This window comes from Cnephaeus nilssonii, assembly GCF_951640355.1.
Source record: "Cnephaeus nilssonii genome assembly, chromosome: 10".
In the NCBI taxonomy this organism is placed as follows: Eukaryota; Metazoa; Chordata; class Mammalia; order Chiroptera; family Vespertilionidae; genus Cnephaeus; species Cnephaeus nilssonii.
The window spans coordinates 53,908,741-53,931,245 of NC_137081.1; the positions used below are offsets into that span (position 1 = coordinate 53,908,741).

The 22,505-nt window shown below is 33.6% G+C and overlaps 1 protein-coding gene across 1 annotated transcript in view; it reads right to left on the reverse strand.

Annotated features, from left to right (window-relative positions):
- The window catches only part of PSMD14 (proteasome 26S subunit, non-ATPase 14), an 88,879-nt gene that overhangs the window by 26,256 nt on the left and 40,118 nt on the right, over positions 1-22,505 (reverse strand). Inside the window, exons 4-7 of the mRNA XM_079782069.1 lie at positions 16,383-16,454; positions 16,052-16,171; positions 13,254-13,324; positions 12,088-12,238 (exon numbers count right to left, since the gene is read on the reverse strand). Of these exons, the coding sequence (XP_079638195.1) occupies positions 12,088-12,238; positions 13,254-13,324; positions 16,052-16,171; positions 16,383-16,454 (414 nt within the window). The remainder of the gene's footprint in view (positions 1-12,087; positions 12,239-13,253; positions 13,325-16,051; positions 16,172-16,382; positions 16,455-22,505) is intronic.

Here is a 22,505-nt window from a genome sequence, read left to right on the forward strand (position 1 = left end):
ACATAAAAACAATCTTAAAGCAGGATAATATAGTACTTCTAAACTTGTCTTACATAGTGTTAAACAACTGGGATTTATCAACATTTAAAAAACTATTGCTATTTAGTGGGTTCTCATTTGTACATGTTGTCTGCTAAAGAACAAGATTTAAAGAAAGAGAGAAAACAAAAATCTCCCTTTCTAAAAGGCTGCCACAAAAGGTCAACAGTATCAGAGTACAAACTTAAACCAAGCATTAGGAAAAGCGAGTCAATCTAAGATCTCTATCCACTCTAAGGCAAAAAAAAAAACCAAACCCATAAAATCAACTTTGAATTTTGCTTTTATTTCTAACAGTTTGAAATTCCCCAAAGGTTCCTCTTGCCTCAAAATAAAACCAACTATCCCCAAAACATATGATTTAATAGTTTGTAAAACTATTTTTTTATACAAAAACTACAATCCAGACTTAACTTTCACATTTATATATATAAATATATATGTCCCTCATCTGTATACTTAAAAATTTTTCTAATCATGTTTTTCCATACAGCAATTATAAAAACAGGTACTAATATCGGACATTATAATACTTTAAAACAGTTGTCTAACATTTTCTACTAAAAAGCACATAAAATGAGATAAAATTAAAATGTAGTCAAAAGAAAAGTGACCATTTTGACAGCTGTGCAACTTAAATACAGAATTAAGAATTGCCACTCTTATTATTAGTGGTAAATACATAAGAGCAAAGCATCATTTTGATCCAATTGTTTTTAGAATACTTGGTTTCCATTTTAAGATTTCAGTAAAATGATTTGTAGGAAAAAACACTCTACAAAACCATGGAAGTTCCATACTTATAAAATGCCTATACTTTTTTATATTGAACTCTTTCAAACAAAAACAGAATACAGTTACTTGACATGCAAAAATATCTGTAATATTTCTCTGGAATATTATAAGAAGTTGTGAAATTTCATAAAAAAGGAAATTAAAATACCAGTTAAGTAGATATCATGATCAGTTAAAAACAAATGTGAATAAAATTTTAAAATTCTATTACAAATTAAGAGAAAAATTCAACAATTTAATATACTGTTCAGCTAATAAATGATGGCCTATGTGAAACACCATGCTTAGGTGGACAATTCCTGAGTAGCAATATGATAGCCAATAGAAAATAAATACTTTACATTAAGATTAAAGGAATTTGCTGCCATCACTATAGCAACTGCCTAAGGAAACTAACATGTTCAACAACCTGCAGACCAAAATTAGACTTAGTATGCAATAAAAACATAAATATGGCAATAAAGTCTACATTTTAATATCTGTACAATTTTATAATTGCTTTTTGCACTGTGAGAATATGTGGGTTTCTTCTTTAGAGCAACCTATCAAAATAGACTCATTAATGTCCAGTGCACTAATGAGCAATGGGTAAAGAAGGTGTTAATTATGCCACTGTAAGATTCAAGAAAAAGCCCCAGTGAGCACTTGGAGGTGTGTACAAGCTGAAGGCGTTTCTCCATGTTTATGTATTTACAGCATGATGCAATAGAATGACAGCAAAGTGGTCACTCCATGGGTAAGAATGAAAAGCTTGGATACAATATACTGAACAAAGAACCCCCAATGATTAATTAAGGCATAAGAGGGGGAAACAGGGCAAATAATCCATTTTTTGGAGCTATATGAATTTTCTAAAGAGTTTGTTTTAAAGTATAAAAACATTAAACCAGTTCAGTTTATGTCTTATAAATCCAAATAGGAATTTAGCAAAAAAAAAAAACTTAACACGAAAACTACCTACTTAATAAGTAATAAAACCTTGTAAGCTAAAGTATGAAGAATATTTTCAGGAATATGATGCTACACTTTTATAATTCCCTCCCATGCTGTAGTCCTACACACCATACTGAATCTCTATTCACCAGCCTGATCATTTAATTTTTTCTGGTACAAGTGCCTTGAGACTTTTCAGAGGTCACTGCAACAGTAGACAGCTTATAACAAAACCATTAGCAGTTTGGCTAGCTTAGGGAAACCTCTTACTTTCCTTTTTTGTTTATTATCACTGCATGAATCTGCAGCATATGATAGTTTATAATTTCTCAGGCTTGTTAAATTCATGTTAAAGGTCTGTTTTCTTGTTGAATAAATTTTGTTCATATAATGCTGCCTATTTCATACACTCAGTCTTTAATAGCACCTTTGGTCTATGCGCAACTCACAGATCAAAACAGAGGACTAAAATAGGGGTTGATGATGCTATTTACATGTGTGATTCCTGCTGTCTTCTTGTTAGTAGCTTTAATATAATAGAAGACCTTGTCTGTTTTGTAATTAACACATCTTTACTGGAGAGATATTTGGAAGTGATTGCTGTGAATATACTGGTTAGTAAAATAAACACAATCACACACCACTTTCTGTTATCAGACAAATTTGTGAATTGTACACATTATATTCCAGATCAACAAACTGTGATATAACAGCCAAGTAGAAGACACATATTTATATAACCCTTTATTTTTCTGAAAATATGTATTCATTCTGACCTTGCAAATATAATTAGCTTGTGGGATGTGCAGATTTCAGTATCATGGTTGCTTTACTAATTGCAACTCTTGGAAATAGACACTAAATATTTGGAAGCTGCCAATACAAAATAAAAACTACATCTTTTTTGTACATCTGTCTTAGCTTATAAAAGCAAAATAGTTTTAAAAACAATACTGTGTTCCATATTTATTCCAAGCACACCCAAGGGTCAACAACTTATCATTTCAATTTAATAATTAATATAGTTTAGGACTCAAAACTAATTATTTTTTAATTCCACTTAATTCATATTTTTGGCTTTTTTCATGAGTATAGTACAGTTTATCCAATATGCTATTATTTTTAAATCTGTGTTTTCATATCAACTGCTAGGTCACTGAAAGACTAAATTAAATTTCTAAAACACCAATCTATAATTCCCAATTTTTACATTCAAAGGAATTTATATTTTTAAGTAACTCTCTTAAAATTAGTTAATACAAAGGAAAAGAAAGAAAAATGCATACCATTTCTGGCAGTAGTTATATAATTCATAATACCCCCTTCTCTTTTTTAACAGTAGCTGCTGCCTTTAGCATTTACAATTGTACTTACATTGAAGTCAATGAATTATGGAAGTGTTTATATAGAAAATGAACTAGAATAATTTTTTTAAAGCTTGAAAAAAAGTTTTAAACTTCAAAATCAATGTCAAACATTAGAAAAAGGGTAAAGAGTTAAAATTCAGTTACAGTTAAGTTACATATTTAAATTTATATAAGCCTACCACCATATAAAGTAAGTCTCTGAATGACTATGAAAACACTAGGTGTGGAAAGAAAAGCAACACCCCATATGAAATATCCTTTACCACCTAGAAATGACCTATTATCAACTGCTTAGGCTGTTGCCAGATTCTTTAAAAATTAAGGGTGCATGTGACCTGGGAAGTACTGCTGGGGTTTGTGACCATTTCGTTACTTCTGCTGCCATGCACTGCCAGACATGTATAAGAAAAAAACATCTATGTCTCTTGTAAGCCCACAGCATAAAAAATTCAAAGAAATCTTACTTTTTATGTCATTTCCAATGAAAAGCACTAAGAACTAAAACTGACTCATGCCAAATGCATATCACTGAATTGCTGTGATTTCTTAGTCTCAAGTTTGCAACATGAAAATTATTTATAAAATGTCAATTTTAACTTTGGAAAAGAAATTCCTATGTGTATGTACATTTTCTTTCTTCATCCTTGGAGAATTGCTTACTGTAGCTAGAGATCGGTAGTACAACTTCAATATATTTGGAGGAAAGCGGGATGGGGTGTAACGAGCATAATGTACTTTTTCTGACAAGTGAAGACATGCATCAAAATTTAAACAGAAAAAACACAAGTTTTGAACATATATGCCTTAATGAAAAAAAAAACTGATCTTTAGAAACTAGCATGGCAAAAGGTTTCTAGAGTCATGAAACTTTGTTAAAAAACATATAATTAAGTCTTAAAGTTTGGCATGATTTTTTAGTGTACACATGTAGTCAGTCAGGTATAGGTGTTTAAATGCTTGAGATACTTTGGTGTCAGAATCCTGCCCAAGTTAGAATTCTGGCTCTATCACTTACTAGGTAAGTGATCCAGTGTACGTTATTTAAGCTCTCACTGTCTCCGTTTGTGCATGAATGACACCTCACAGAGTTGGTGATAAGATTAAATCAAATAATACATATGTACCTGTCCCATAGTTACTAGTGTTACTAACTGTGGCAGTCATGGAGTTGCCCACCTCAGATTTCCTTTCAAGAGAACCTGCTGTGGAGAACATAACTGACTCAGAGCCTCCAGATGCTGCACCTTTAGGTCCTCTGGGGGTTCACCCCAGGTCATGCTTCCCTTGGGCTGCTCCCAGCCAATGACTGAGCAACAGGGGTACTAGGCCCTAGCCATTCCCTCCAAATAAGGGATTCCTCTAAAGGGAAACTTTGCCTCAAGGACTCCCTGTAGTCTGGCTGAAACTTTCTTAGAAATATGCTGCAATCTGATGCTCTTCCTACCCAGTCCAACTTTCCCTTTGTCTTCCTCAGGATTAAACCTGTACTGCTGTCTGAAGGTGTTTCCTCTAGTGATCTCTTGCACATCTAATCCCATTTTGGCATCTGCTTCTTGGAGCACCCAAACTGACACAGTAAACAAAGCAAAGGACAGTGTTAAAGTTAGAAAAAAGCTATTCTCCAAACCAAAAAGAACTATGAATTTGGCATCCACAAACACTTGGAATATGAAAACATCAAAAGGAAATCAGGGAGAGACACTTAAGGTCATATATTTCCTTACGAAAATTCCTATTTAAAATAGAAATAGCATAGTTATACTGAAATTATCTCTTTTTAAAAATAACAGTATGCCTAGAATCTCAATGTTCCTGCAAGATAGATATTTCTAGACTTATACATGACAAATGCACAGTGAACTTAAAAACTGAACTCCGCAGGAGACTATTAATAAGCTACAAGAGACCTGATCATCTCTGGTCATTGGTCTGATACCAACAGAGTACCAATTCTATCTGATGGCTACTCTGTCAGCCTACACAAAATGAGTGGAGTCCACATGTCTCTCTAGTAGACAAACTAAAGCAAGACAGTTGCACATTATCAACAGTTGCACATTAAGTAAAGGAATAAGAGGCTCTAGAGACTAAAGGCTGGGCTTGACTACGTTAGCAAGGTGGTGTGGAGGGTGAATGAGGGGAATAAAGGACTTACATACATTTGTTGTGCTTTAACATCACCTTCAAAGACAAATGCAAATATAGCTTTTAAACTGCCATCTCTCAAAAGGCAAGGTCATTTTCGTAGAAAAAATATGTAAATGTCAATTACTTTTCTATGTATCACTTTTCATATTTTTATTGGGCTTATTAATTGATTGTACAGAAATTATCTTGTCTAATGTTCTCAATAACTAAGAGGTAGGTATTAATATTCTCAATTTATGGATGAGGAAAACAAAAATCAGAGGACTTGATAATACCACTATGATTTGTTACTGACACAGCATGCCAAAGCCAGTACTCTTCATCACCAAGCTATTTGATGTAACAGTTATCCTAACACAAAAGCAAAAAACAAAACAAAACAAAAAAAACTACTCTTAGATTCAGTTACTTGACAGCAAGGTTTGAGTCTTAATCACCATTTAATATTCATTTCCTAGCGACTCTCTGGCACACATAATATGGTACAGAATAAATATCTATTGAAATGTGAAACACTCCAAGAAAGCATTTTTGGATATTATTTTATATTATTTTGTACTATTCAGGTTTATTTTCCCTTCCAAAAAAAGAAACATTATCTATAAAAAAATCTAATCACAAGCTTCACAAAAAATATACTTTACCAGTTTTGAATCATAAAAACTGTTTTATGGCATGCTGAACTGAAAAACCCAAACATCACTCAAGCACTGACCTGTGTTAAATTTGAAATAAAAACTGCAGAGAATAAAGGTATTTTAAATGTAAAAAAGTGGCAGTAGGCATCTATTAATTAGCTTACTAACAGCTAAGAATAATCACTGAAGAATCAACTATGACTAAGAAGAAAATTTACCACTACAATCAATTCTACCCTCTTCAGGAAATTACAATGATAACAACATAAAAACTGCCAAAACTAAGTCCTAGGTCCAGAAATATTCTCATCCTATACAATAAAAGGCTAATATGCAAATTGTCCCCTCGACCAGGAGTTGGACCAGGGGGCGGGGCTGGCCAGCCAACAGCCTGTGGCCTGCAGCCCCACCCCCCAGCCAGCCCCACCTGATCTGGCGGGCTGACTGGACCCCACCTGCGCATGAATTCGTGCACCCGGCCTCTCGTACTTATTAAGAGCTAATGTCAAATCATTTGAATATCTTAAACAAATAATATATATAGGTTATGAAAAGGCCTCTTAAACAAAGTCATGTTTCCATTTGCTGGTACAACACAGGCTGGTACAGGGAATAGATGTTACTCTTGTCTCCAGTGTATAACTGGCATACAGTAGTAGTCAGTAAGTGTCTGTTGAATTAATGACCAGGGATTAGACTGGAGAATGAAAAGCATTATAGAAGCAAAAGAGTGAGTAGATAATATTCTTATAGATAATGGGACACTAAGAACTGTTAGATTTATATAAGATTTATGCTTCTTAGAATTGTAAACAAAAAATTGCTTTAACATTCCAACGGACAATTTCTGACTATATTAGCTAAATGTTTTAAGCCATTAAATTTGTTTGTCAGGTGTAGTATAGGTACATTAGTACCGATAGTATTTTCTTAGCTATTGTCACAGACTAAATCTAATACTATTAAAAAACTTCAATTTGATAACAAAAGTGCAAAACAGAAAGCAAACAAAAGATACAATAGTAAATAAGCTTGTCCCAAGAGTTGGGTGGATATGCTCAGAGCTATATTAAAAGTGGAAATAGAATTTTTATGTGTCCTATTTTCTATTTTTCTCTTTCAATCTGGAAAATGAGATAAAGAAAAGGTGTGTATGTACAATTTGAGATTAGGATTATCCAGTTCTCACTGACCCTTAAACGATAATAATCAAAAGAGAGTAAAAGAAAGTCTTATGAATAACAACTATTCTAAATATCTTGCACTACCTTTAGAAGACAAATGACATGGCAAACTTGAACTCTAGCTCTGATTACATACAAATTCATCAAGGCTAAGGTTTGTGAACAAGTTGCCTCACTGAGCTTGTCAATTCACACGTTTAATAAATGACTCTATAACTCCTCTAATGTATAAAAATTACTTACTAAAACTCATAAAACCGCAGTTTTTTATATGCTGAAAGCCAAACTGATAACAGTGACCACTGACACATCCATTCCTTGATTTTATTTTATAAAAATTTATTTAAAAAACTACTTTTGCCGGACAATATATAAATTCCAAGACATGAAAACGTTTTTACTCCAAAAGAGGCTCCAAAACACAAAATGGTTTTACATATAATACATTTAATTACTTCAAAGGCCAGAATTTTAATGTAATGTATTCATTTTCCTCTTCATCAGCATGCCCCAGAGAAATATGCTGGAAAACAGTAATTGCTTAATAAAAAGTAGCTGAATTAGAAAAGCATTCCTAAATTCATCAGGACATATAAAATACAGGGAAAGTTTTCATTTCTTTTATAGAATGAAAAGTTTTCATTACCTTCATCTTCCTAAAGTGAGCAAGTTGGTAATTAATTTATACTTGTTCTTAACAAAACTTTCAGAGATATTCTTGTTGTTAATTCTTTTAGGTAACAATTACTTTAATCTTCAGAATAATAAAGTACCATTTACTGCACACCTGCTATTATGTATGGCATGTGTACACTAATCATACCTATATCATTTCATAATATTCACAGTATTATGATAGTTACTAAAATCCCTATTTTATATATGAAAAAATCTGAAGCTCAAGAAAATAGGTAACTTGCTCAAAGTCATGCTGCAAAGAAGATATAAAAATGGAATTCTAATGTAGGTCTGATCCCAGAGCCTGTGCTCTTCATTACTCTATATACTCCCTGCCTCTACGACATTTAAAAAATAATAATAACAAGCTAAAAAAAAACTATTAGTTGAGTAGTTTAAAATCTCCACTATCTTAAAACTTTCCAATACAAATGTCTTGGTAAATATTTGCCCCCTTGTCCTGAAAAAGGCATAACTTCTAAATATCTGCAAATAAAAGGTAAGGTCTTATAACATTCATCCCCTAATTCTTTTCTCCTATATTTGTATTTACTTTTCAGAGCCCCATTTTTTTTTTTTTTGTAAAACGTTAATTTTAAAAAGTACAACAAAAACTATTTATTTTATATTCTAATGCATCTGTGAAAGCAGAATTAACAAAGGTAAGTACCACCTGGAATGGTATTGTTCCTACATTCTTCCCCACAGGTACAAGCTCTTCTTTTCTGAGTACTGTCCTGTCCATCCCTCAAAGCTCAGTCCAAATTTCATCTACTTTGTGCATCCTATACCCATTTCTTCCTTCTTTTAATTTAATCTGTATTTACTATGCTTGCTATACAAATACTTTTTTAAAAAATATATTTTATTGATTCTTTACAGAGAGAGAGAGGGATAGAGAGTTAGAAACATCGATGAGAGAGAAACATCGATCAGCTGCCTCCTGCACACCCCCTACTTACTGGGGATGTGCCCGCAACCAAGGTATATGCCCCCGACCAGAATCGAACCCAGGACCCTTGAGTCCGCAGGCTGACGCTCTATCCACTGAGCCAAACCGGTTTCGGCTACAAATACTTTTTTATATATTGGTACATACAAGATTCCAAATAAGTATTTGTTGAATTTTATCTGTCCCTAGTAACCAATTTAATACTTAATTTACAGAAACAAAGCAGTATCAGTATAATTTGTATTCTATCAGTATGCAATGTAGGATTATCAGCATATAAATGGCATATTATCTGGCTCACAATTAATACCAAATGTATATAACTAATTTTCTCAAACAGACAAAGATCATTTTTTCTTTATGTGGTATCCCAGAATCATTAGCATACAGGTATATCGGATTTACTTAAGAAATACCTACGGATGAGCTGATCTGCAACTAGATAAATATTACATTTTTAAAAGTCTATTGAGACATGGCTGGTGTGGCTCAGTCGGCTGACCGTCATCCTGTGCACCGAAAGGTTGCTGGTTCAATTCCTGGTCAGGGCACATGTCTGAGTTTGAGGGCTTTATCTCTGGCAGGGAGCAAGCAGGAGGCAGCCAATCTCTCTGTCTCTCTCTGAAAGTCAACAGAAACATTTCGTTTTTAAAGTCCATTGAGTATTTCTGATTATATTAAATAAAATATTTTCAAGGAAATAGAGATGTATTTGGACTAAAAGGTTATTAGTGTTTTGTGTCCTTTCTTAATGTTTTTAAAATAGAGAACAGACACAGACAGGAGTTAGCAGGTAACATATGAACATTTCACTGACAGGAATCCTGATAAGAAAATGAGTTCTCAAAAGTAGTAATAATTATGAATTAATTGTGGTTACAAAGAAAGAATCCATGCTTATCACTCAAAAAACAGAGATAATATTGGGATTTATAAAAATGGAAATATAAAAATATACAGGAAGAGGTATTTAGTGAACAGAAACCTAATTTAAATATTTTACATATAGACTGCTATTTTTAACTCTTGATCTACTCATTGCCATATTAAATATTTTGACAGCTTTAAGAAAGCAAGTGCAAGGAAGAGGAAGGCAGAGTCTTATGTTATTCAGTTTTCACGTTTATATTCTTAAGTTTAATGCTTCAACTAGGAACACTGGCCATGGATGTACTAGCATTTAATTTGGTTCACAGTTTTAAGAGGTCTTGACACTAAGAATCATAAATTATAACCATATTCAGAACCTTATAGATGAAGTTACTTAATTAACAAAGAACTAAATTCTTATTTCAGGTAATAAAACTGTGAAAATCTATGTTAGGTATAACAAGTGATGTGAATCATCAATGATACATACTTATACTAATACAAAATATTTTCAAAAATATTTTATGACAAAATTAGACAGTAATACCTGTTATTTCATAATTTTAGTTATTTTTAACTACTACATTTTACCACATGACAGCAGTCATGTGATACAAGTATTTTTAAATGCAACACAGTCTTCTAATATGAATTATGATTAATTATAAACAAGCAATGCTAATTCCAACATTGTATGATACTTAAAAATGGTTTAGAACCTAAAACTGCCATTTAAAAAACTATACGCAAGATAACCAAAAATAAAATACATATTCATTTATTTATATTCTATTTTGAGAATGCTTTCTTTTATTGTATTTAAGCTTATATTTTCCTTTGCAAAGTGGCCACCATCATATAAAACAAGTATCATAAAAAAATCTGTCACAATAATACAAAATAAAACTCTAATTATATTTAAAATTAAGCTTCAATTATTATTTGTAAATATTTTGGTAGAGAAACTTAATCAGATAATTCTGTTGTTACATTTCTAAAATAAGAATCATTACTTAATTGAGTTGCCAAAAAGGTATGTTAATTATCAGAAAATTAAACTTAATAAGTATTATACTGCACTTTAATTTAAAAAACTAAAAACAAAAATCAAGGATTTTCAAATCCTTTTAGATATAGATATATTATTTAAATAACAATATACTTAGTAAAAAAACCAAGTAAATAAAATGAAATACTGGTACACAGCAAGCATCTGAAGTTATCTATTCTGAATTGCCTAGTATGTATATCAGTTATTATTATTGGTTTTATGGCCAGTTTTTGCTTCTGAAAGGCTAAATCACATCTAATAGGATCATGATTTAGAGAAGACCTCAATTTTATTCAACATAATAATATGATGTCAGCAAGTGTTTAACTTCAAATTCATGACAGATAAAAACTCCATTTTAACAGCCAGATTTAGTTTGTTTGAGCTGGTGAGCAGATGTTAATGTAATCTGCAGTACTATCAAACTCCAGGTCTAATAGATAGCAAGCTAATATTTACTTTTAAGTGCTCTAAAAATAATTTAAAAGCTGCATAAAAAGGATTCCATAAATGTATTGTGATTTTATTTTAACAATTATTCTACACTACAATGAAAGTACATGCTCAAACAAGACACCTCAGCAGTATTTTAAAGCAGTAACCACCTAGCCAATTTCTGTATGTTCTGTAGTTTTTCTAATCCACTCTCCCTGTGGTTGAGCAAAATCGAATTGCCTCTCACATTTGCAGACAGCTCTGTGAAGGTGATAATAGAGCTACTCCCTGCTGTCATGAGGCAGGAAATAGGAAAATGGCATATGGGGCTAGAAAGAAAGAAAGAAAAAAAAGAAAGAAAGAACAAACGAACAAAAAAGAAAAAAAAAAAGAACTAAACAAGAACAAAAGATTTTGACAAAGAACAACTATAACCCAATATGCTTTGCAAGTTAATCTCTTTTCAGAATCATTTAGCATATTGAATCATTCATCTGGGTCCTCACTCCAAAAATGGGAATGATTGTTACCAAGTCTTTGGGGCAAGTTTTCATTGTCTAAAATATTTGGAACATACAACTCCAGAGTATGTCCTACACAATATCTATAAAATAGAGCTCTTTAACTAGATTTTTTAAATGTGCTAATCCCAAATTCTCCATTTTTAAATAAAGAAAGGAAGAGTAATGTTTATTAAAATATTCATGAAATGTGTATAGCAGGCTTTTAGTATGGTTTAACATTCTTAAACCTACGAAATAAAAAAATTTAAAGATAAACATTTATGATTAGACAATAGCTGATTAAAGTAGAAACAATCTCTAAATAATACCAAGACATACATATAAACTTGTACTTTTTTTTCTTTCTTTTTTAAGTAACCAGTCAGGGGGTTTTGTGTAATTAAGAATTCTGCTTTACAAATAGAGATTTTTATTTAATGTGGCTGCAAACAGAATGTGGCAGTAGATGCTAATAAAGACAGAATCTACTCTACCTTTCCTTTTACACTCTGAATGGGATCCACAACCACTGCCACAGCTCTCTCCGACAAGGCTTCAAAGCTCTGCTGCGTGTTGATATCCACACCAGAAAGCCAACAACCAAAGCCAGGGTGACTGTGATACCAACCAACAACCATCTCCGGTCTGAAACAAAGAGGGCATTCAGCTGTTCAGAACAGAACAAGGAATACATTTATGATATGAAAAGAAACAGCACACTAACAGGGTATAAATTAAGAAGAGATGATAAACACACAGGTGTGAAAAAGCACCATTAGAAACACTGATAGCATACACCACATTATCCAGAAAACATGGAAATGAATAAGTGTGATAAAGGAGTGCTATCATTAAGAGATGCACATTAGCAGTGGTAGATAAGGCTTTCAGTTTTTCACCTTGTTACCACACTTTCTCAGAGCCAGTTTTTACCCTTTCAGCATTCAAGTAAATATCTACTCTTTAACTCCTTAGCTCTGGGAGTTGGATTTTTCAGGCAGAGTATATTTTTAACAATGGACACCAGGATCCACTGTTGTGAAAGGATTAAATATCAATTAAACCAGCAGTAGAACTAGGAACTCAGTCAAAAACCAATTTGCACTGATCTGCTCAGCTGCTGAGCCTTTTGCTAACATTAATTTTGAAGTTTTTTCCACACAGTAGAAGAATTTGAGCAAGAGAATGACAACTATTGAGAGGTTTAATGGGGGGGGGGGGGGGGGGGGAGGGAGAAATAACTCGAAGAATATTTGGATTCTATTTGCCCTGTCTTTAAAACTCATATGCCTACAAATATAATTAAATATTCAGAATCTTATTCAGTTGCAACTCTCAAATACATGGAACATAAACTCTCTTTCAATTATCAGTGACTAGAGAGTAACTCCATATGTTAACCAGAGGGAAGCTACAGCAAAAGCTTACTATGTGATGGTTGAGAAATTTAACATGAAGCAGTTTTCTGATTGGCAAATTTCTTTGATTCTAGATGAATGAGAGACTAGATAGGTGCTGTCTAGCACTGACAGTGATACTTTTACATTAACTACATGGCTTTTTCCCCCCAGGAATGATATTCATAAACATCCAAAATTTTGAGATACGTTTCTGAAAATATTTGCCATTATTCCTTTATATGATCATTTAAAATACTTACCTTCCTGTCTGCTTCAGCATATCCAGCATTTTGGCTTGGAATACTGGATCAACTGCCTCCACACTAACACCCTGGTTTAAAAAGAAAGAAAAATAAATAGCTTTTATAATTACAGGGGGGAAACCCCACATATTACAATGTAAATTAACAAAAAGCTACGCAAGAAAACCTAGGTATATTAGGCTTTTATATCCATATTTGATACCTGCTCTTGTCAATCAATTATAAACCTTACATCAATAAAGCTCCTAAAATCACCAACTACCAAACTTCTTAGTTAAGACTTAGTTAAGACAATTTTCAATTATAGTAGAGACCATCTTTTTCAGGTTCCTTTAAGAGTTCATGGCCATGGCCATGGCCGTGTGTGTGTGTGTGTGTGTGTGTGTGTGTGTGTGTGAAAAACACCAAATAATTGAATTAACTACTTTTTGGTGAGACCTATTAGAAAGCATACTTCCTAACGCTGCCATCCTTTGATAACTTTTAAGCATCGCATTAAAAGTTCTACAATTATTCAGCTATTATAATAAAGTTTCGAGTACTTTCCCAGTAATGTAAACACTCTGAAGAAAGAAAGTAATTTATTAGTTCCTTAGAGTTGTTTTTGGGGTGGGTGGGTGGGTTGTAAGAAAAGGAAGTTTAGTGCTTCGGTTAGGACAACTTGGTAGAATAGGTAGTTGGAGGGAATTAATATACTTTTGAATATTACCTAAAGTATAAGAGTATTCGCACAAAAATTTCCCACTAGAGACAATCTATAACCAAGTCTTTTAAAAGGTGCATTATATTGCTCGTTCAACCAAAAGAAAATTTCACAACCTGAACTATCACAGGCATTCATATCATCTCTTCAGTGATAGATCATTGCCATTATAGCTCGCAAAAAGCTTTCTTCTAACTTCAGGAATTTAAGTCTAAACAAACTAGCTACTTAAACAAACTAGCTAACATAAGCACTTAAACAAACTAGCTAACATAAGCACTTCCTTTCAACCAAAGTAAACAGTATTTTGAATCTAATTGAGAGTGCATACTCAAGAACAGGGGTATGCAATCTGCTACTACCTACAGCTAAGAAAGGTTTTTTTTAACATTTTTAAAGGATTGTTAAAAAAACAAAACACAAGAAACACACACACACACACACACACACACACACACACACACACACACACACACACACACGAATATGAGGCAGAGACACATGTCTTTACAGAAGACAGCTAACTCTTGGGCCAGAAGAAAAACTTCTAAATTCTGCATAGAGTAAACATGGGGATCAAAATCTTCTATTTTATATTGCCAAACAAGCACTTACACAGAATATTAAAGCTTAAGATCCCTTTATTATAATGAATAAGCATATAAGAATCACATGTAACAGATAAAACCAGTTAATTTTATTTTTTCCCTTTTTTTATTGTTTAAAATATTACATATAGTAGTACATATATCTCCTTTTTAAAACCAGTTAATTTTGTGTGTTTTATATATTCTGAAATGAAAAGATAGATACAAATAATAGTCTAATATTCAAATCTAAATCTTTAGTTAATATGTAGTGTATTTCTCTATGTCCAATGCACAAAATAAATATAATGGAAAATCGGCAGATCCAAATTAGTTTACTTCATTTCATGTTTTTCTATATTTTGCATTGTTTACAAATAAACTGCATTCTGTAGCAACTTCTCCATTTAAAATACTTATTATACACACAGATACACACACATATTGCAATATTTAAAAATGAAATTTGTTTTTCTCTAGCATCTATTTTATCAAAACATACTTACAGAAAAGAACTTCAAACAGCAGTTTTATGAAAACAATTTCTTAAAAAAAAAAAAAATAAAAGAAAACAATTTCTTTAACCTAGATATTTTATAAGGTTCAATAAGAAAAACATCCATCATAAAAAATATACACATTATATTTTTCTAGGCAAACAGATGAGAAGGATATGTGTGTTGTTTTTTTTTTTGGAAGGTAGGTAGAATAGCTATTGTCTTTTGGCCAATTTCTTTATATCAAAATACACACCTATCTACACAAGTCCAATGCACTAAACAAAATAAAAAAACAAAACAAAACAAAACAATAATTGTCCCAGAGAGAGTAAAAATTCTAAACAGTAGATGACTTTTAAATCTGTATGAATTCTGTTTCTTCTATAAACAAATTATCATGCCTAGACAAAAGGACCAAAGCTTACCATAAATTTTTTTGTAACTTAACATTCTTAATAGGAAAAGTTTAAGAGTCATTTATCACCATATATGGAACATTTAAAAAAGGGTCTTATTTCAAAAACAATGGGACAAAACATGAGGACTAGATAATGTATGTAAATGAAAATCTAATTAAGAGTCTGAAATCTTTTGAACCAAGTGTTCAAACTAATCAAACTGATATCCTACTATTTGAGGGTGACTAATTTATAATAAACCCAGTATGCTATGCTAGTTTAAGCTAAAGGTATGAGCAAAGGGATTTAATGTTAGCATCATTCAGTTTATGGACCTACAGGGAATGATGCACTTAAAATATAAATCATTTAATTCATACAATAATTTAATTCAATAAATTATTAATTTATGATGAATTTTAATCTTATGAATTTTTCCCATCAGGAAGAGAAAATAGAATATGATGAATGTTATTTGGCATAGGAAAATCTTATGATGAATTTTTCCTATCAGGAAGAGAAAATATGATGAATATTATTTTGCATAGGGAAAGTAAAGAGAAAAGAAACACATTTACTTGCAGCAGGCAACCATAAAAGTACTCACTGTTCCTGACTGTGGCATAGCAAACACATCAATCACTCTGACGGTGTAATCGTCAACAAATTCTCCAAGCATCAGACCCATAACTTCCATTGGAACTCCAGCACGACCATGTTTTAACATCTGTAAGAGGAAGATATGGGGACACAAAGCTTTGAGATCTTTATTCTTTTAAATTTAAAAAGAACCAAATTTAGTTGCAGTGGAAATAAAATACTCTTATTTTATTGATGAAGTTAAAACAATAGTTTGTCTGAGAGGATTACGATGACAAATATTCCAAAGTAAAAGAAACAGAGCTCTCTTAAAGCAAATTACTCCATTCAACACTTACCTTTAACAGTGCCAGGGAAGAGATATAGACTTGTTCTGCTGTGTCCACTGCAGGAGCATCTGTAGGTGGCCCCTAGAAACAAGCACATCAATTATAAACACACAGAGTTTATGAATTTAAAAGTAAAGTTACAACTTGATTGGTTTTAAGAGTTTTGGGAAAATATGTAAGTATCCTTTTATTCAGGTACAACACAAATAATCAAAACAAGTTTGGGATATCAAACCTGTAGAAAACAGATCAAACTCAGTACTAAGGCAAATGTCCAATGGACATAAAGCTTAAATCTTTCAGCAATGCTAATCTAGCTCCACTCCAAAATAACTGTAATGCACCAATTAGTCATGTTTCTCACCAAAATGTGAAGGCAAAAGGCTGTCAGACTAGCATGATTAACTGAAGGATCAATGTAAACAGCAAATTCTCTAAGCTTGATTTTCAGCATGTAGATTAGGGCTATGGGATTTCTTTGAAAATAGTAGATATAGTGTGGGGGGGAGGGGAGGGGGACAAAAGACTTCTAATCCCTAGGTGAAAGAGCTGTGAACAACATACTCTATACTTCACCTGATGAAGTTGTTCCCCTCCTCCTACACAACAACAAATTTAACACAGTAAACCCCAGGTGTGAACAAACTGGTTGAGCCTGGTATAGCTAACATGAAAATAGTTCCAAAACCTAACCACTATCTTTAAGACAAATATTAACCTTATTACAGGCTAAGGAAGGTACTATGTTTCTCCCTAAGGATTCTATCTTCATCAAAAGCAACAAACCTCTTTTACTGTAACATTCTGTGGCACAAAGTAATTTTTATATAGTCCTTACCCTCAAGATAACTACAATCTTATAAATGTAATTCCACACATAGAAATTTTTTTAATTTATTTTTGTTGTTGAAAGTATTATAGATGTTCCCCTTTTCCCCCATTGACCCTCTCTACCGTCCCCCCTCCCCCCGCCACAGAACTATTGTGTGTCCAAGTTATCCATATATGCATATAAATTCTTTGCTTAATCTCTTCCCTCCCCCTCCCCTTCCCTGTGAAATTCTTCAGTCTGTTCCATGCTTCTATTTCTTAGGATCTATTTTGTTCATCAGTTTATTTTGTTCATTAGATTCCACATATGAATGAGATCGTGTGATTCTTGTCTTTCTCTGGCTTATTTCCCTTAGCATAATACTCTCTCTCCCGGTCCTTCCATGCTATCTCAAAGGGTAAGAGATCCTCCTTTTTTATAGCTGCATAGTATTGCATTGTGTAAATTGTACCTACAAGATGACTACAATCTTATAAATGTAATTCCGCAAATAGAAAACTTTTTTCCCCTTAATACTGGGCAGTCTAGGAAATTAAAATGAAATGTGACTTATAATTGTTCGGTGCAGTTTTGCTTAAAGTTCCCTTTTCTTGACATCTAACTGCTACAAACTATATAACAAACATGTTAGCTTTCCAAATTATGTCAACACTCTATCTTGCCTTAACAGGTTTGCTCACTAAAATTAAACAACTGCTTTACTCATTACATTTCACACTTATAGGTCTATGTATACTTTGTGCTTCTTCTTGTCTATTTATATGCTAAATTCTGTGATTTGTTTTGTTTAAAAGCTCATTAATATTTACTGGAAGCATCCTAGATAATAAAAGTGTAATATGCAAATCAACCGAACGGCAGCCAGTCACGGGAACCTAAGTAAGGAGCAAGGGGTCCCAGACTGTGAGAGGGCGTAAGCTGGGCTGAGGGACACCCCCACCCCAGTGCACGAATCTCGTGCACTGGGCCTCTAGTTAAGAATTAAAGGCCCTAAAATAAGTTTTCTCTAAATACAAGAATCATACAAAAATCACCTGTTTCCGTATGTACAATGTGGAAGGAAAATTCAAATCCCTTAAAATTTTTAATAATAAATGCCACATAATAACTTAAAAATTGACTGAATTCATCATCTATTCTCACCCAATACAGTTTTATCACTTGCATTTCAAATACATATGAATCTCAGTATGAAAATTTAAGGTAAGTTAAAGTGCTACCATGCCAAAACATTTGCTAAGATCATCATCATATAAAACATGATAATTTTGTTAAGATAATTTTATTCATCTAAGAAAGTTAAGAAAATTTAAGAAGATAAGGACAGTAGTAAATTGTGATGAGAGGTTTTAGGGAAATAATACTTTACGGTCAGGACAGTGAACACTATATTCATAAAAAGTATTTCCAGGATCCAGAGCAACTTAAAATACGCATATGGAGAAAGAATTTTAAACTGGTGTCTATACTACAGTTATTAATACAAGGTGATCAACTTGTCAGAAAATATTAAGAAGAAAAACAAAGAATAGCCCTGGCCAGGCAGCTCAGTTGCTTAAAACATTATTCGGATACACCAAGGTTGTAGGTTCAAACCTTGTAGGACATATACAAGAATCAACCAGTGAATGCATAAACAGAACAACGAATCTCTCTTTCTCTTTCAATAAATAGAAAATAAATAAACAGGGAAATAAAACATCACACCATCACTGAAATGTATGATTGACAAAGTCCAGAAATTATTTTTGCCATCAATAAAAGAACAAACACTGTTCTGTTCAACATTATATGTAAACAGTACCTAACAAGTGCCTGGCACATAATAAGAGAACTCGAGTATTGGTTGAAAAAAATTGAGGTATTGCAAGGCAATGGGACAGAAATAAAAAATACCCACCAGAACTCCCTGTGAGAGAGAACAAGTCATATGTAAGTAATATAAAGATCCTTAGCTACTCTCTCACTATTTTCTTCTTCTTTAAAAAAAATACTTTTATATGTTTTTATTGATTTCAGAGGAAGGGAGAGGAAGAGAGAGATACAAACATCAATGATGAGAAAGAATACTTATCAGCTGCCTACTGCATGTCCCTTACTAGGGATCATGCCTGAAACCCAAGCATGTGCCTGACTGGGAATCGAACTGTGACCTCCTGGTCCATGGGTCGATGGTTAACCACTGAACGACACCAGCCAGGCTCACTATTTTCTTCTGACTCAGAAACCTACTACCAGAAAACATGCCGCTGTGTTTCTACAGTATGGGTGCTGTTTTTAGAGACAGCAGTCAGTGATATTTTCTGTTGCCCCTTTCACTCCATGACTACTTTGCTTCCTGATCTAGTTAGACTAAATTTTCCAAAGAGCTTGTCAAGAAGTAGCAGTGAACTGTATCAAGGAAGGAAGGGAAGGATGGAAGGATGGAGGGATGGGGGAGGGGAAGGAGAGAAAGAGAGGAAGGGAGGGAGGGGAGAGGGAGGGGGAGGGAGGGAAGGAGGAAGGGAGGGAAGTCAAGAAAGGAGGGAGGGAAAAGAAAAAGAAAGAAAAAGGTTAACCCATGTAAAACACTGTCTACGGGACAGATGGTAAGGACCTCTGTTAGAAGTGAGCATCTAAATCCGAGGCTATCACTTTTTTAACATGCTCAACTGTTCAAAATAGCACACAACCAGGAAATGAAGGAGAAGGAAACACCATTAAAGACCCTGAAAACTGAGCTAAGAAAGATATGTAAGAACCTGTACAAAGATTACTAAACTGAGAAAAATGTGGGGCCATGGAAAATTTACATACATTGTCTCAATTCAGAGAGTAAAGTCATCTAAAAATAGGAATCACAAACAAAATTTTAGAAAATTATTTGACATCAGTAGAATAGATAGAGGTTTCCTATAGTTGAAATAGTTAGAGAACAGATCAAAATGAAAATTTTTTTTTCAATAATTAAAATTAAAAATACACCAGAGGAAGCAAGGGTAAAAATAAAAGTAATGCAGAATACAAACTTTAGAAGATATCCAAAATGTAGAGTAAAAGTGAGAAATGAAAACTAAATAATAAGGAGGAAGACTAAATAATCTAAATACAAAAATGCAATTTTGGATTTCTTTGCAACATTAAATGTTCAGAGTTTTAAAAGAGGAACGCTTAACCAAAAATACTTTCAACAATAAAGATACATTTTTAAAAAATAATAAAATTAGAACTTGTATATTCAAGAAATTTTTATAAAGTTAAAAAAAATGTCTGGCCCTAGCCAGTTTGACTCAGTGGATAGAGCGTGGGCCTGCAGACTGAAGGGTCCTGGGTTTGATTCCAGTCAAGGGCACATGCCCGGGTTATGGGCTTGGTCCCCAGTAGGGGGCATGCAGGAGGCAGCCGATCAATGATTCTCTCTCATCATTGATGTTTCTATCTCTCCCTGTCTCTCTCCCTTCCTCTCTGAAATCAATAAAAATATACTTTAAAAATTAAAAAAAATGTCTGCAGGCCCACAAACATATTATGATAAGGGGTCAGAAAATACGATTTTATGCATCCTCCCTCAGAAAACTTCTTAATAAGTGATCCAGCTGAGACCCCACAAATCAAAATTAGAAACTTATAACTATTAAAAGCAGTTAAAAATAGAGATATCTAAATAACATAAATAGGAAACCAAGATGGCAGCATAGGTAAACACCTGAACTTGCTGCCTTGCACAACCACTTCAAAACTACAACTAAAAGACAAAACAGACATCATCCAGAACCACAGGAAGGCTGGCTTAGTGGAAATTCTACAACTAGAAAGAAAGAGAAAAGCACACTGAGACTCTGAGGAGGTGCAAGTGAAGTGCGGAGGTACGGAGGCATGCGCGCGCGCGGAAAGGGGCTGGCAACTGAGTACGCTGTTGTCTTTTTCAATCAGGAGGGAGATACAAGCTCCCGACTGCTCTGAACTCCAGTTCCAGGCGAGACTCTGGGGACCCAGACTCATATGGGGAGAAACTGGACTGTCTGGCATTGGGTAGGAACACGAGGGCGGCTTTCAGAGGTGCTTGCAGCGATTACCAGACAGGCAGAGGAGGGCAGTTAGGGGCAATTGAGCCAGCAGGGGAGCATCAGGCTGGCAGGGGAGTGGTTAGAGGGTGATCAGGCAGGCAGGCAGGCGTGCGGTTGGGAGCCAGGGGTCCCAGATTGGAGAGGGTACAGGCTGGGCTGAGGGACACCCCAGCCCCCCGTGCACGAATTTCATGCACCGGGCCTCTAGTTATTATATAGAAAACTCTAAATATTCCACAACAAAAACTCTGTTAGAATAAATGAATTCAGCAAAATAACAGGCTATCAAATCCACACACAAAAACCCAGTGGCCTTTCTATACACAAACAACAATCCAAAAAGAAATTACAAAAACAATTTCATTTATAATATCAGAAAGAATAAAATACTTAGATATTAACTTAACTAAGGAGGTAAAAGGTTTTTGTACAATAAAAACATTTCTGCAAAATATTAAAGATATAAATAAATGAAACACATCTCATGTTCATGGAGTCAAGGACTTAATATTGTTAAAATGTCAGCCTTATCCAAAGTGATCTATAGTTTCAATGCAATCCCTATCAAAATCCCAATGATATTTCTTGCAGAAAAAAAAACACCTCATCTTAAAATTCACATGGACTCTCAAGTGATCCTGAATAGACAAAACAATTCTGAAAAGAAAAACAAAAACAAGAGTACTCAAACTTCCTGATTTCAAAACATCATCTTACAAAGTTACAGTAATCCAAACAGTGTGATATTGGCATACAAACACACATACAGAACAATGGAATAGAGAACCCAGAAATAAATCCTCACATATACAGGTGATTTTTAACAAGGGTGCCAATACCATTCAATAAAGAAAGGATCATCTTTTCAACAAATAGTGCTGGGAAAACTGGATATCCACATGCAAAAGAATAAAGCTAGAACCTTACCTAATACCATACAAAAATTAACTCAAAATGGACCAAGGACATAAAAATGTAAGCAAGACCTAAAACAATAACAAAAGAAAATATAGGACAAAAGTTTCATAAGATTGGTTTGGCAATGATTTCTTGGATATGATATCAAAGGCACAGGTAACAAAAAGAAAAAATATATACATTGGACTTTATAAAAATTAAAAAATTTTGTGCATCACCATGGCCGATGTGGCTCAGTTGGTTAGAGCACTGTGTTGTGCACTGAAGAGTCATGGATTCGCCGAAACCGGTTTGGCTCAGTGGATAGAGTGTTGGCCTGCGGACTCAAGGGTCCCA